General features: G+C 48.8%; 1 protein-coding gene across 2 annotated transcripts; it reads left to right on the forward strand.

Annotated features, from left to right (window-relative positions):
• The first annotated feature begins 2,023 nt into the window (after positions 1 to 2,023).
• Positions 2,024 to 3,558, forward strand: LOC119296365 (chaperone protein DnaJ-like). Of its 2 annotated transcripts, none has more exons than XM_037574765.1 (5): positions 2,024 to 2,369; positions 2,494 to 2,581; positions 2,655 to 2,725; positions 2,878 to 2,934; positions 3,032 to 3,558. In XM_037574765.1, the coding sequence occupies exons 1-5, from the start codon at positions 2,220 to 2,222 to the stop codon at positions 3,212 to 3,214; spliced, it is 549 nt and encodes a 182-aa protein (XP_037430662.1). In that variant the 5' UTR covers positions 2,024 to 2,219; the 3' UTR covers positions 3,215 to 3,558. The 2 variants fall into 2 exon arrangements, with proteins under 2 accessions (XP_037430662.1, XP_037430661.1); XM_037574764.1 differs by having other exon boundaries at positions 2,030 to 2,369; positions 3,029 to 3,558.
• The last annotated feature ends 10,243 nt before the right edge of the window (positions 3,559 to 13,801 follow it).

Genomic DNA, 13,801 nt, shown 5'->3' on the forward strand with positions numbered 1-13,801 from the left:
ATACAATTGTGTTGCCTAAAATCTCTTTCTACATGATATCAGCCTAACCAGCTATCCTCTACCCTAGCCTTTCGCACCCTAAACCCTAAGGAGTCGCCATCGCTAGTTCTTCGAGCTGCCGTCGCCGCTACCTCCTAGCATAGCCGTAGCCAGCCACGACACTTCGACTGCCAGGGGGTGGGGGAGGGGGGTTGAATGACGGCATGCATGTGCAAAGTACTATAGTTATCTAACCTATGTTCTCCCTTATCTCTCTATTAGTTTGCTATTAGGATTGTACATAAGGACATGGGCCATGCATGTAATCCTATATATATGGTACTAGATGCCCATAATACAATTGTGTTGTACACTATTAATATGAAGTGATACTAGGAACCCAGTAATGCTCTGTTGGTCAGAGCACTCGTAAGTGAGCTCATCAAAATGCCTAAGGAATGATTATGTCCTGCTATAAGTCACGCTGCACGTGGGGGCGGGAATAAGTGGGACTGCCTCAGCCCATCCCACTTAATCACCTTAGTGGGAACCCGTGGAAGAACAAGAAAAATAAGTGGACTATCCCATTTAGCCCATTGGGAATCCACTTGACCACCAACTAGCATCCTCGTGAACATGGTCTTCCCGGGAAAAAAAGACAAACCATCAACGACACCGAGCTCTCACGGTGACAGAGTTCTAGCTAGCCGCCGCTCCTTCGACCTGCCTGTTAGCGACGCGCTGCTCTTTAGGCCACCCGTCTGCTCCCTTGCCGTTCGCCGCCCCTGGGCAGCACTCGGCTCACCGGACCATCACGACGTTGCCGCGAACACCCGAGCGCGCCAGCTCCCCCTCCATGGAGCGCACGAGTCCCACCACCGCGAACTTGGAGACGCTATACGGGTGCGGCATGAACTGGCATAGCACGCCGGCGATGTTGGCCCTGCAGATGGTGCTGCCCGCGCGGCGCGACACCATGACGCGGGTCGCCCCGACCATGACGCCCCGGGTGTTGATCGCCACGACGGCGTCGAAGTCCGTGAAGTCGAGCGCGCCCTGCTCGGGCCGCGCCATGGAGCCCACGATGCCGGCGTTGTTGAGCATGATGTCCAAATTACCGTGGCAGACCACGGCAAGGTCGATCACCGCGGCAACCTATGCCTCGTCGGTGACGTCGCAATGGGTGTACGAGGCGGAGTCGGCGCCGAGCTCGTCGCCAGGGCACGGCCCAGATCGTCCTGGACGTCGGCAGGACGACCTTGGCGCCGTTCCTGACGAACTCCGCCACTGCCGTGATGCCAATGCCATCAGCGGTGCCAGTATTCATGGCACCTTCCCAGCCAACCTCTGGCAGCTCGAGACCGTGGAGTAGCATGTAGAGCTAGTGACTGACCCATTAGCACAAACATTACTCTTACTCAGAACGTACAGCCTAGCCAGAACGATTTGACGCATCGTACATGAGGATGACCTGCATCACTCGAAACATGTTGCTGATCTTGTCCAGTCCTCTACTTGCTTAGTCTATGTGCGAAGGGAGGGACTTGGCGAAGTGGAATCCCACTTATTCCCAACTAATACACCTAAATTTTACTGGGTTCTTAGTTATCACCCACTAAACTTTGATGGGACTAAGTGGATTGTGGTGGGACACCCACATCCAGTCCCACCTGCAGCCTGAGCTATAAGGCAGCTGTTTGAGATGTTTGTAGAGACATATCTTGTGCCTTATTTCTAGCTTATAAAAATAGGCCTTCACTCGGTTTTCTAGCGAACAACAATGAAGCGACACCCATTAAAAAGGAAGAAGGCCCAGGCCTACAGACGTGCATTGGGTTGGGTTGCAGGGCGATGCCATTACATATGGTCACAAACTATCGAGGCCGAGCCCAAAAGCTCGAGAGTTGGGCGAACATGAAACGCAGACAGTGTGGCAAACCTGTAAATAGGACCATACCTCGATGGCGAAGCCCGAAACGCCCCTTAAAAATATCTGGCATCGGCTCGAACTCTGGAACCTTCAGTGGCCCCAATCTCGGACGACCAAAAACTCTATTTAGATATTTTTTTCCCACGTCCCCACGGGAATAAACACGCCTCCTTCCTGGCACCGGGCTCCCCCTCAAAATTCTCAAATCCACCAATCTCCCCCCCGTCTCCATCCCAATTCCATGGTGCAATAGCAGCTTAGCCGCGTTTTGTTTCCTCGCCGTCGCGCCGTCGACGGTCCGCCTGATCCCATGGACGCCTCCGCTGGAGCCGGATCCGGCAATGCCCCTGGCGCCGGCGCCGGCGCCGGCGCGTCATCTTGCTGCTACTACGCCCTGCTCGGCATCCGTAAGAACGCCTCCTCCACCGACATACGCGCCGCCTACCGTCGGCTCGCCATGGTAGGCTCCTGTCCTCCGTCCCCCCGCGCGCGTGGGTTCTTGATTGGTTTCCTTTTCTTGTTCCTTTCGTCTGGTCGGAGGAACTGACGTGCTAATAATCCGATGTCTTGCTCTGACCGTCCAGAAGTGGCACCCGGATCGGTGGGCCAGCGACCCCGGCGCGACGGGCGAGGCGAAGCGGCGGTTCCAGCGGATCCAGGAGGCCTACTCCGGTAAGGCATCGCGAGCCTCCCATTAGCCCTAGCCCGCGCGAGGTTTTGATCGAATTCTTTGTCGGCGTTGCAGTTTTGTCCGACAAGGGGAAGAGGGCCATGTACGACGCTGGCCTCTTTGATCCCCTCGACGACGACGACCAGGTGGGCGCTCTGGTTTCTTTCCGTGCTTATTGTCCCGTCGATATTCTCTCGATTATTATATTATTGATTGAAAACAAGTGGGAAATTACCCGCTTCTGTCCCAGACCGACGTACAATGTCCCTAAAATTTTGCTCTTGTTTTGGACGGCCAGGATTTCTCGGACTTCATGCAGGAGATGCTAGTGATGATGGATAGCGTGAAAAACGAGGTAGGCGCGACCGCTGACCCAACTACCCCCGTGACACTAGTTTAATCGTGATTAAGTACCTTTGTTGAACAATTTGCTATTGCATCTCGTGCAGAAGCCGGACACGCTCGAAGACCTGCAGAAGATGCTAGATGACATAGTCAACGGCGACGGCGGTAGCCGCGCCACTGCTGGTGCTGGTGGTAGCGGCGGCGGAGGCGGTGGCTGCGGCGGTCGCGTTCCACCGGAGGCCAACCGCAGAACTCGTGTCGCCCCTTACCCGCAGCCTTCGCGAAGGTGATGGACGCGCCGGTGCACGTGATGTGCACGCACCGCTGCGCTTGTAGGAGAGAGATCAGAGCAAGAAGAGAGCAACCAGCGTGAAAAAAACCATTAGCAAATCAGAATTGTTGCTCAATCCCATTGTCGGGGTGGTTACAACTTAGTGTTTAGATCATCTTTGATGACAATTGACGCCGTCGATCTGTTTAATTGTGTTACTTTGGCTGGTTGGTGCTTCGGCCGCGGCCAAGAATTGGCGTGGATGCGCGGCCGCCCAAAGATTCTATCACCTTTCCGGACATTTCGATCCTCAGTTAAATTTGTTCTCCCAATTGTTGCTCGAATATACCTCATCTCCATTAACGTTTCCCCTTGTGGTGAGTCCTGTCCTGTGTCCTGTGTGTGTGTGGTCTTTTTGGCCTGCCATTACGAGAGTACCACAGGCACAAACCTCCCCATTGTCTTTGCTACCAAAGGCTTTGCCAACTTCGGTAGTAAGCTGTAACCAGAGATGATTCTCGTGCTTGACGCTCTTGTCTCGTGCCGTGCCGTGGTGCTCGAATGCCCTTGTATTGTACCGGAATGATGGTTCTAGCGAGCCGATGGTAACACAAGCCCACTGACTGGTGTCATACTGGGATTTGCATCTTGGCGTTTGCGAGTCGAGATCAGCGGCGGGGACGTTTCTCTTCTGGATGGCTCGGCTCGTACGAACGAAAACGAGGCGGTCCTGGCAAGTTGCGTGGCGCCATCATCCGTATTTGCCACAACGCTGGATGATGCTCCAATTTTGCTGGGGCGCGAGATGATTTGGACCAGAGGATTTCTCTGGGAATCGCTGGGCCTCGGCTGCGTGGAGAAATATCATCCGAAAATGGCCGGTCACCTATCATGTCATGTCCAAGGACGGGCGGGGCATCTCTCGTACGTATCGTTGATTGGGTTTGGACCGGGAAAAAGCAAAGCGGTGGACGCGAGCGTTCCGTGGTCCACCGATACAACCTCAATGGACAACCTATGGACGCGGTTTTTTTAATGGTTCTTTTTAATTTCCCTTTAGAAAAGCCAAGATTAGGACGGGCTGATTCGAGATACTTCCGGTGCGGGATCTCCTTTGTTGGGCAGGTTCAGCACCTTTCCCCCTCTACTATTGATTATTGATATCGAGAGGCGTACAGCGCTGGTGTTTCCTGAAGTATCCGTACGAGGGATTACAAAATATCCACGCCCATGCTCCCGTAGGAAGCGAACCACCTCCCATAGCTCGCCTCGAACAGTCCGGCGACCAGCCCTGCTGGAACAGTTTATTTTAGTTTTGGGAGGGTTTAACCGGAGACTGGAACACTCTCGCTGGCTTTTCTTGCCGCCATGCTCTGATTTGGTAACGCGAGTTTTTCTGTCCGCCAGTGGCAAGTTGCGTCGCGTCATGCTCGGCCGTCTACGGGTTCTCGAACCTGCAGATATGAGCTCCTACTAACGTCTCTCGTTGATATGAGATCACTTCTGTTGCTGTCGACTCTGGCGGTGCTGTTGCTCGACGTCGCCTTAAACTTTCCGCCTTTGTGCAACTTGACCCCGTCCATTTTTGCAGCGGAAGCCGAGGTCGATGTCTACGTGAAAATGGGTGTGCAAACCAAGCCAACTTGTTTGCACTGCGCGAGAACATGCACCAGGTATGGTAATAACCCCAAGTTGCTTACTCCCTCCGCCGAAAATACTTGTCGAAGAAATAGATAAAAATGAATGTATCTAGAATCAAAATACATCTAGATATATCCATTTCTCCGACAAGTATTTCTAGACGGAGGGAGTGCCATATATCGATCAAGTCAGATCGTTTATCCCTCCTCCCTGTCGGCTGGAACCCTAGCCGCCGCCCCATCTTTAAGCGCCGTCCTCCGGCGGCTCCCCTCCGCTGGCGTCCTTGGTCGTCGGTGGTGCGGGAGGTCGCCGGATCCACGCGCGTGGATCGTTTTATTTCCTTGTAGTCTAGGTTATTAGGTTGTTCATCGTCTTGGCTTCGGTGGCGACGATGACGGCGCTGAATAAAGTTATTTGTATCCTTCCCTGACGAAGCCATCGGTCCAATGGTTGGGAATGAATTTGGAAACCAGTCTGTTCAAGTAAGGATGACGTGGCGATGGCATCATCCTCATGGTGGATATGTGTCCTCGGGCTCCGTCATTGCGACGACGTTTGCTCCAGCGTCGGCGTGAACCTTGGGAGGTAGTCCAGGAGCGGATGCAGATTGTGGTCTACATCAACGACATCTGGAAGACGAAACGTGTGCTGGATTCGTGGCTCGTGGATGGCAGGTATGGTTTTCTCCTTCGGCGTCTTAGTCGTGGTGGGGTGCCAGATCTGGAGATCGATGGCGTGTCTGGGGTGTTGCCCCGGTCTGATTCGTTCAACGGCAATGGCTTCACTTTTGGTGAGCCACCTTACAGGTCCGCAAAGCTGTATATCAGCGATGGAGCTGCGTCGAGTTCAGGTGAGGAGGTGATCCGTCCTTCTTTTCTTCGGTGGCTACTGTATTGATGTTGGAGGCAGGTGACGGGCGTTGGTGTCAAGCTCAAAGATGTTCTACTATCTTTTCAATTTTGTCATGTCGGTCCTTACATGATTTATACTTTGTTTTTTATTATGAATGAGAATCGTATTACCATGAAAAAAACATGCATGACGTGAGCCACCGCCACACGTTGTACAGCTTGACAACTTGCGTGCTTTCCAAAAAAAAAAAGTAAAATCGAGAGAGGAAAAACGACAAGAACCTGCGTGCTTGCACTTTTACGATGAGGATTAGCACAAAACAGCTCGTTTTCTCACTCTGCGGGCGCCAAGTTGTGGCGTGCAGTGCAGGCGGTGTTGGCTGTCGGCAAGGTTTTCTTCAAACAATTTTGCTTTGTGTCGGTGAAAGAAAAATAAGCATGAGCAATCAAGGGATTCTTTGATTCGCAGGGTCTAAATCAGAAAACTGAAAACACATAAGTTATTGCGGAATTGATTGTTTGGCTCACTAGAACACGGAAAACATCTCTATTCCTAAGGGGCAGTTGATAATCTCACCTCACTCTCACCGACAATATATTACCCCACAAGCCTCTTACAGCCGGTTCATTTGACGCGTGCATTAACTCAATTAAATCGGGGTTTTCCAAAACAACATCATGCATTAACTCATTCAAATTAAATCTTAAAACCACCGTGTTACCGACCAGATAAACGATGGGCTGTGTGCCGATTTCACGCACAAGGAAATATCAGATGCACCGTTTCAGATTGAGCCCCTTAAGACGCCGGGACCGGACGACTTCCACACACATTTTTTTTCTAGAGGAACTGGGCTGTTATGAGAGAGCAGGTAATTGCTGGGGTCAAGAATTTTTTTTGTACTGGTATTATGCCTGAAGGGGTGAACAACACCTCAATTGTTCTTATCCCCAAGGTAGATAACCCCAGGCGGCTCACGGAGTTCCGGCCTATCAGTCTATGTAACGTCATTTACAAGGTAGTGGCAAAATGTTTGGTAAACCAGGTACACCCTATTCTGGATGATATCATCTCGCCCGAGCAGAGTGCCTTTGTTCCGAGACGGATGATTAGTGATAATGCACTACTTGCCCTTGAGTGCACTCACTACATTCAGCAGGAAAAGAACCTAGACAAAAGTTTTCGTGCTTATAAATTGGACTTTTCTAAAGCTTATGACAGGGTTGATTGGATCTTCTTAGAGTGAATGATGCAAAAGATGGGTTTTGCTCGCCGTTGAATGAACTGGATTATGACATGCGTCACCTCGGTGAGATATACCGTTAAATTTAATGGTACCCTCTTGGAATCATCTGCACCGTCGCAAGGGCTTCAGTAAGGTGATCCTCTCTCCCCATTTTTGCTCCTCTTTGTGGCTCACGGTCTCTCGGCTTTGTTGAAGGATGGTGAGCAGTGAAGGAAATATGCCCTAGAGGCAATAATAAAGTTATTATTTATTTCCTCATATCATGATAAAAGTTTATTATTCATGCTAGAATTGTATTAACCGGAAACATGATACATGTGTGAATACATAGACAAACATATAGTCACTAGTATGCCTCTACTTGACTAGCTCATTAATCAAAGATGGTTATGTTTCCTAACCATAGACATGTGTTGCCATTTGATTAATGGGATCACATCATTAGGAGAATGATGTGATTGACATGACCCATTCCGTTAGCCTAGCACTTGATCGTTTAGTATGTTGCTATTGCTTTCTTCATGACTTATACAAAGTTCCTGCAACTATGAGATTGTGCAACTCACGTTTACCGGAAGAACACTTTGTGTGCTACCAAACGTCACAACGTAACTGGGTGATTATAAAGGTGCTCTACAGGTGTTTCCGAAGGTACATGTTGGGTTGGCATAATTCGAGATTAGGTTTTGTCACTCCGATTGTCGGAGAGGTATCTCTGGGCCCTCTCGGTAATACTCATCACCTAAGCCTTGCAAGCATTGTAACTAATGAGTTAGTTATAAGATGATGTGTTACAGAACGAGTAAAGAGACTTGCCGGTAACGAGATTGAACTAGGTATTGGATACCGACGATCAAATCTCGGGCAAGTAACATACCGATGACAAAGGGAACAACGTACGTTGTTTTGCGGTTTGACCGATAAAGATCTTCGTAGAATATGTAGGAACCAATATGGGCATCCAGGTTCCGCTATTGGTTATTGACCGAGAATAGTTCTAGGTCATGTCTACATAGTTCTCGAACCCGTAGGGTCCGCACGCTTAACGTTACGATGACAGTTTTATTATGAGTTTACAAGTTTTGATGTACCGAAGTTTGTTCGGAGTCCCGGATATGATCACGGACACGACGAGAAGTCTCGAAATGGTCGAGACATAAAGATTGATATATTGGACGACTATATTCGGACACCGGAAGTGTTCCGGGTGATTTCGGAGAAAACCGGAGTGCCGGAGGGTTACCGGAACCCCCCCCCCCCCGGAGAGTTAATGGGCCACATGGGCCTTGGTGGGAAGAGAGAGGGGCGGCCAGGAAAGGCCGCGCGCCCCCTCTCCCTCTGGTCCGAATTGGACAAGGAGGGGGGGCGGCGCCCCCCTCTTTCCTTCCCCTCCTCTCCCCCTTCCTTCCCCTCCTAGTAGGAGTAGGAAAGGAGGAGTCCTACTCCTACTAGGAGGAGGACTCCTCCTCCTGGCGCGCCCAACAAGGGCCGGCCGGCCTCCCCCCTCCCTCCTTTATATACGGGGGCAGGGGGCACCCCATAGACACACAAGTTGATCTACGGATCGTTCCTTAGCCGTGTGCGGTGCCCCCCTCCACCATATACCACCTCGGTCATATCGTCGCGGAGTTTAGGCGAAGCCCTGCGCCGGTAGAACATCAACATCGTCACCACGCCGTCGTGCTGACGAAACTCATCTCCGGAGCTCGGCTGGATCGGAGGCCGGAGATCGTCATCGAGCTGAACGTGTGCTGAACTCGGAGGTGCCGTACGTTCGGTGCTTGGATCGGTCGGATCGTGAAGACGTACGACTACATCAACCGCGTTGTCATAACGCTTCCGCTTACGGTCTACGAGGGTACGTGGACGAACACTCTCCCCTCTCGTTGCTATGCCATCACCATGATCTTGCTGTGCGTAGGAAAATTATGAAATTACTACGTTCCCCAACAAGCAGAAGATGAAGGAAATATACCCTAGAGGCAATAATAAAGTTATTATTTATTTCCTTAATTCATGATAAATGTTTATTATTCATGCTAGAATTGTATTAACCGGAAAATTAGTACATGTGCGAATACATAGACAAGACCTATAGTCCCTAGTATGCCTCTACTTAACTAGTTCGTTAATCAAAGATGGTTATGTTTCCTAACCATAGACATGTGTTGTCATTTGATGAACAGGATCACATCATTAGGAGAATGATGCGATGGACATGACTCATCCGTTAGCTTAGCATTATGATCGTGTTAGTTTCATTGCTACTGCTTTCTTCATGACTTATACAAGTTCCTCAAACTACGAGATTATGCAACTCCCGAATACCGGAGGAACACTTTGTGTGCTACCAAACGTCACAACGTAAAAGGGTGATTATAAAGGTGCTCTACATGTGTCTTCGAAGGTGTTTGTTGGGTTGGCATAGATCGATATTAGGATTTTTCACTCCGTGTTTCGGAGAGGTATCTCTGGGCCCTCTAGGTAATACTCATCACTATAAGCCTTGCAAGCATTGTGACTAATGAGTGTTCCGGGTGATTTTGGAGAAAACTGGAGTGCCGGAGGGTTACCGGAACCCCCCCCCCGGAGAGTTGATGGGCCACATGGGCCTTAGTGGGAAGAGAGAGGGGCGGCCAGGAGGGGGCCGCGCGCCCCCTCTCCCTCTGGTCCGAATTGGACTAGGAGGGGGGGCGGCGCCCCCCTCTTTCCTTCCCCTCCTCTCCCCCTTCCTTCCCCTCCTAGTAGGAGTAGGAAAGGAGGAGTCCTACTCCTACTAGGAGGAGGACTCCTCCTCCTGGCGCGCCCAACAAGGGCCGGCCGGCCTCCCCCTCCCTCCTTTATATACGGGGGCAGGGGGCACCCCATAGACACACAAGTTGATCTACGGATCGTTCCTTAGCCGTGTGCGGTGCCCCCCTCCACCATACTCCACCTCGGTCATATCGTCGCGGAGTTTAGGCGAAGCCCTGCGCCGGTAGAACATCAACATCGTCACCACGCCATCGTGCTGACGGAACTCATCTCCGGAGCTCGGCTGGATCGGAGGTCGGAGATCGTCATCGAGCTGAACGTGTGCTGAACTCGGAGGTGCCGTACGTTCGGTGCTTGGATCGGTCGGATCGTGAAGACGTACGACTACATCAACCGCGTTGTCATAATGCTTCCGCTTACGGTCTACGAGGGTACATGGACAAACACTCTCCCCTCTCGTTGCTATGCCATCACCATGATCTTGCGTGTGCGTAGGAAAATTTTGAAATTACTACGTTCCCCAACAGTGGCATCCGAGCCTGGTTTTATGCATAGATGTCATATGCACGAGTAGAACACAAGTGAGTTGTGGGCGATATAAGTCATACTGCTTACCAGCATGTCATACTTTGGTTCGGCGGCATTGTGAGATGAAGCAGCCCGGACCGACATTACGCATACGCTTACGCGAGACTGGTTTCACCGCTACGAGCACTCGTTGCTTAAAGGTGACCGGCGGGTGTCTGTCTCTCTCACTTTAGTTGAATCGAGTGTGGCTACGCCCGGTCCTTGCGAAGGTTAAAACAACACCAACTTGACAAACTATCGTTGTGGTTTTTGATGCGTAGGTAAGAACGGTTCTTGCTAAGCCCGTAGCAGCCACGTAAAACTTGCAACAACAAAGTAGAGGACATCTAACTTGTTTTTGCAGGGCATGTTGTGATGTGATATGGTCAAGACGTGATGCTATATTTTATTGTATGAGATGATCATGTTTTGTAACCGAAGTTATCGGCAACTGGCAGGATCCATATGGTTGTCGCTTTATTGTATGAAATGCAAACGCCCTGTAATTGCTTTACTTTATCACTAAGCGGTAGCGATAGTCGTAGAAGCAATAGATGGCGTAACGACAACGATGCTACGATGAAGATCAAGGTGTCGCGCCGGTGACGATGGTGATCACGACGGTGCTTCGAAGATGGAGATCACAAGCACAAGATGATGATGGCCATATCATATCACTTATATTGATTGCATGTGATGTTTATCCTTTATGCATCTTATCTTGCTTTGATTGACAGTAGCATTTTAAGATGATCTCTCACTAAAATTATCAAGAAGTGTTCTCCCTGAGTATGCACCGTTGCCAAAGTTCGTCGTGCCCAGACACCACGTGATGATCGGGTGTGATAAGCTCTACGTCCATCTACAACGGGTGCAAGCCAGTTTTGCACACGTAGAATACTCAGGTTAAACTTGACGAGCCTAGCATATGCAGATATGGCCTCGGAACACGGAGACCGAAAGGTCGAGCGTGAATCATATAGTAGATATGATCAACATAGTGATGTTCACCATTGAAAACTACTCCATCTCACGTGATGATCGGTTATGGTTTGGTTGATTTGGATCACGTGATCACTTAGATGACTAGAGAGATGTCTGTCTAAGTGGGAGTTCTTAAGTAATATGATTAAATTGAACTTAAATTTATCATGAACTTAGTACCTGATAGTATTTTGCTTATCTATGTTTGATTGTAGATAGATGGCTCGTGCTGTTGTTCTGTTGAATTTTAATGCGTTCCTTGAGAAAGCAAAGTTGAAAGATGATGGTAGCAATTACACGGATTGGGTCCGTAACCTGAGGATCATCCTCATTGCTGCACAGAAAAGTTACGTCCTGGAAGCACCGCTGGGTGCCAGGCCTGCTGCTGATGCAACTGACGACGTTAAGAACGTCTGGCAGAGCAAAGCTGATGACTACTCTATAGTTCAGTGTGCCATGCTTTATGGCTTAGAACCGGGTCTTCAACGACGTTTTGAACGTCATGGAGCATATGAGATGTTCCAGGAGTTGAAGTTAATATTTCAAGCAAATGCCCGGATTGAGAGATATGAAGTCTCCAATAAGTTCTACAGCTGCAAGATGGAGGAGAATAGTTCTGTTAGTGAGCATATACTCAAAATGTCTGGGTATAATAATCACTTGATTCAACTGGGAGTTAATCTTCCGGATGATAGCGTCATTGACAGAATTCTCCAATCACTGCCACCAAGCTACAAGAGCTTTGTGATGAACTATAATATGCAAGGGATGAACAAAACTATTCCCGAGCTCTTCGCAATGCTAAAAGCTGCGGAGGTAGAAATCAAGAAGGAGCATCAAGTGTTGATGGTCAACAAGACCACTAGTTTCAAGAAAAAGGGCAAAGGGAAGAAGAAGGGGAACTTCAAGAAGAACAGCAAGCAAGTTTCTGCTCAAGAGAAGAAACCCAAGTCTGGACCTAAGCCTGAAACTGAGTGCTTCTACTGCAAGCAGACTGGTCACTGGAAGCGGAACCGCCCCAAGTATTTGGCGGATAAGAAGGATGGCAAAGTGAACAAAGGTATATGTGATATACATGTTATTGATGTGTACCTAACTAGAACTCGTAGTAGCACCTGGGTATTTGATACTGGTTCTGTTGCTAATATTTGCAACTCGAAACAGGGACTACAGAATAAGCGAGCACTAGCCAAGGACGAGGTGACGATGTGCGTGGGAAACGGTTCCAAAGTCGATGTGATCGCGGTCGGCACGCTACCTCGACATCTACCTTCGGGATTAGTTTTAGACCTGAATAATTGTTATTTGGTGCCAGCGTTAAGAATGAACATTATATCTGGATCTTGTTTGATGCGAGACGGTTATTCATTTAAATCAGAGAATAATGGTTGTTCTATTTATATGAGTAATATCTTTTATGGTCATGCACCCTTGAAGAGTGGTCTATTTTTATTAAATCTCGATAGTAGTGATACACATATTCATAGTGTTGAAACCAAAAGATGCAAAGTTAATAATGATAGTGCAACTTATTTGTGGCACTGCCGTTTGGGTCATATCGGTGTAAAGCGCATGAAGAAACTCCATACTGATGGACTTTTGGAATCACTTGGTTATGAATCACTTGGTACTTGCGAACCGTGCCTTATGGGCAAGATGACTAAAACGTTGTTCTCTGGAACTATGGAGCGAGCAACTAATTTGTTGGAAATCATACATACTGATGTTTGCGGCCCAATGAATGTTGAGGCTCGCGGCGGGTATCGTTATTTTCTCACCTTCACAGATGATTTGAGCAGATATGGGTATATCTACTTGATGAAACACAAGTCTGAAACATTTGAAAAGTTCAAAGAATTTCAGAGTGAAGTGGAAAATCATCGTAACAAGAAAATAAAGTTTCTACGATCTAATCGTGGAGGAGAATATTTGAGTTATGAGTTTGGCTTACACTTGAAACAATGTGGAATAGTTTCGCAACTCACGCCACCTGGAACACCACAACGAAATGGTGTGTCCGAACGTCGTAATCGTACTTTACTGGATATGGTGCGATCTATGATGTCTCTTACTGATTTACTGCTATCATTTTGGGGTTATGCTTTAGAGATAGCCGCGTTCACGTTAAATAGGGCACCATCAAAATCCGTTGAGACGACACCTTATGAACTGTGGTTTGGCAAGAAACCAAAGTTGTCGTTTCTTAAAATTTGGGGCTGCGATGCTTATGTGAAGAAACTTCAACCAGATAAGCTCGAACCTAAATCGGAGAAATGTGTCTTCATAGGATACCCAAAAGAAACTATTGGGTACACCTTCTATCACAGATCCGAAGGCAAGACATTCGTTGCTAAGAATGGATCCTTTCTAGAGAAGGAGTTTCTCTCGAAAGAAGTGAGTGGGAGGAAAGTAGAACTTGATGAGATAACTGTATCTACTCCCTTATTGGAAAGTAGTTCATCACGAGAACCGGTTCCTGTGACAACTACACCAATTAGTGAGGAAGCTAATGATAATGATCATGAAACTTCAGATCAAGTTTCTACTGAACCTCGTAGGTCC

Source organism: Triticum dicoccoides, chromosome 4B, assembly GCF_002162155.2.
Source record: "Triticum dicoccoides isolate Atlit2015 ecotype Zavitan chromosome 4B, WEW_v2.0, whole genome shotgun sequence".
NCBI lineage: Eukaryota > Viridiplantae > Streptophyta > Magnoliopsida > Poales > Poaceae > Triticum > Triticum dicoccoides.

Coding starts and splice junctions, on each gene's coding strand:
- LOC119296365 (XM_037574764.1), top strand. CDS start 2,220: ATGGACGCCTCCGCTGGAGCCGGATCCGGCAATGCCCCTGGCGCCGGC. Junction 2,726..2,877: donor CCCTCGACGACGACGACCAG/GTGGGCGCTCTG, acceptor TTGGACGGCCAG/GATTTCTCGGACTTCATGCA. Junction 2,935..3,028: donor TGGATAGCGTGAAAAACGAG/GTAGGCGCGACC, acceptor CATCTCGTGCAG/AAGCCGGACACGCTCGAAGA.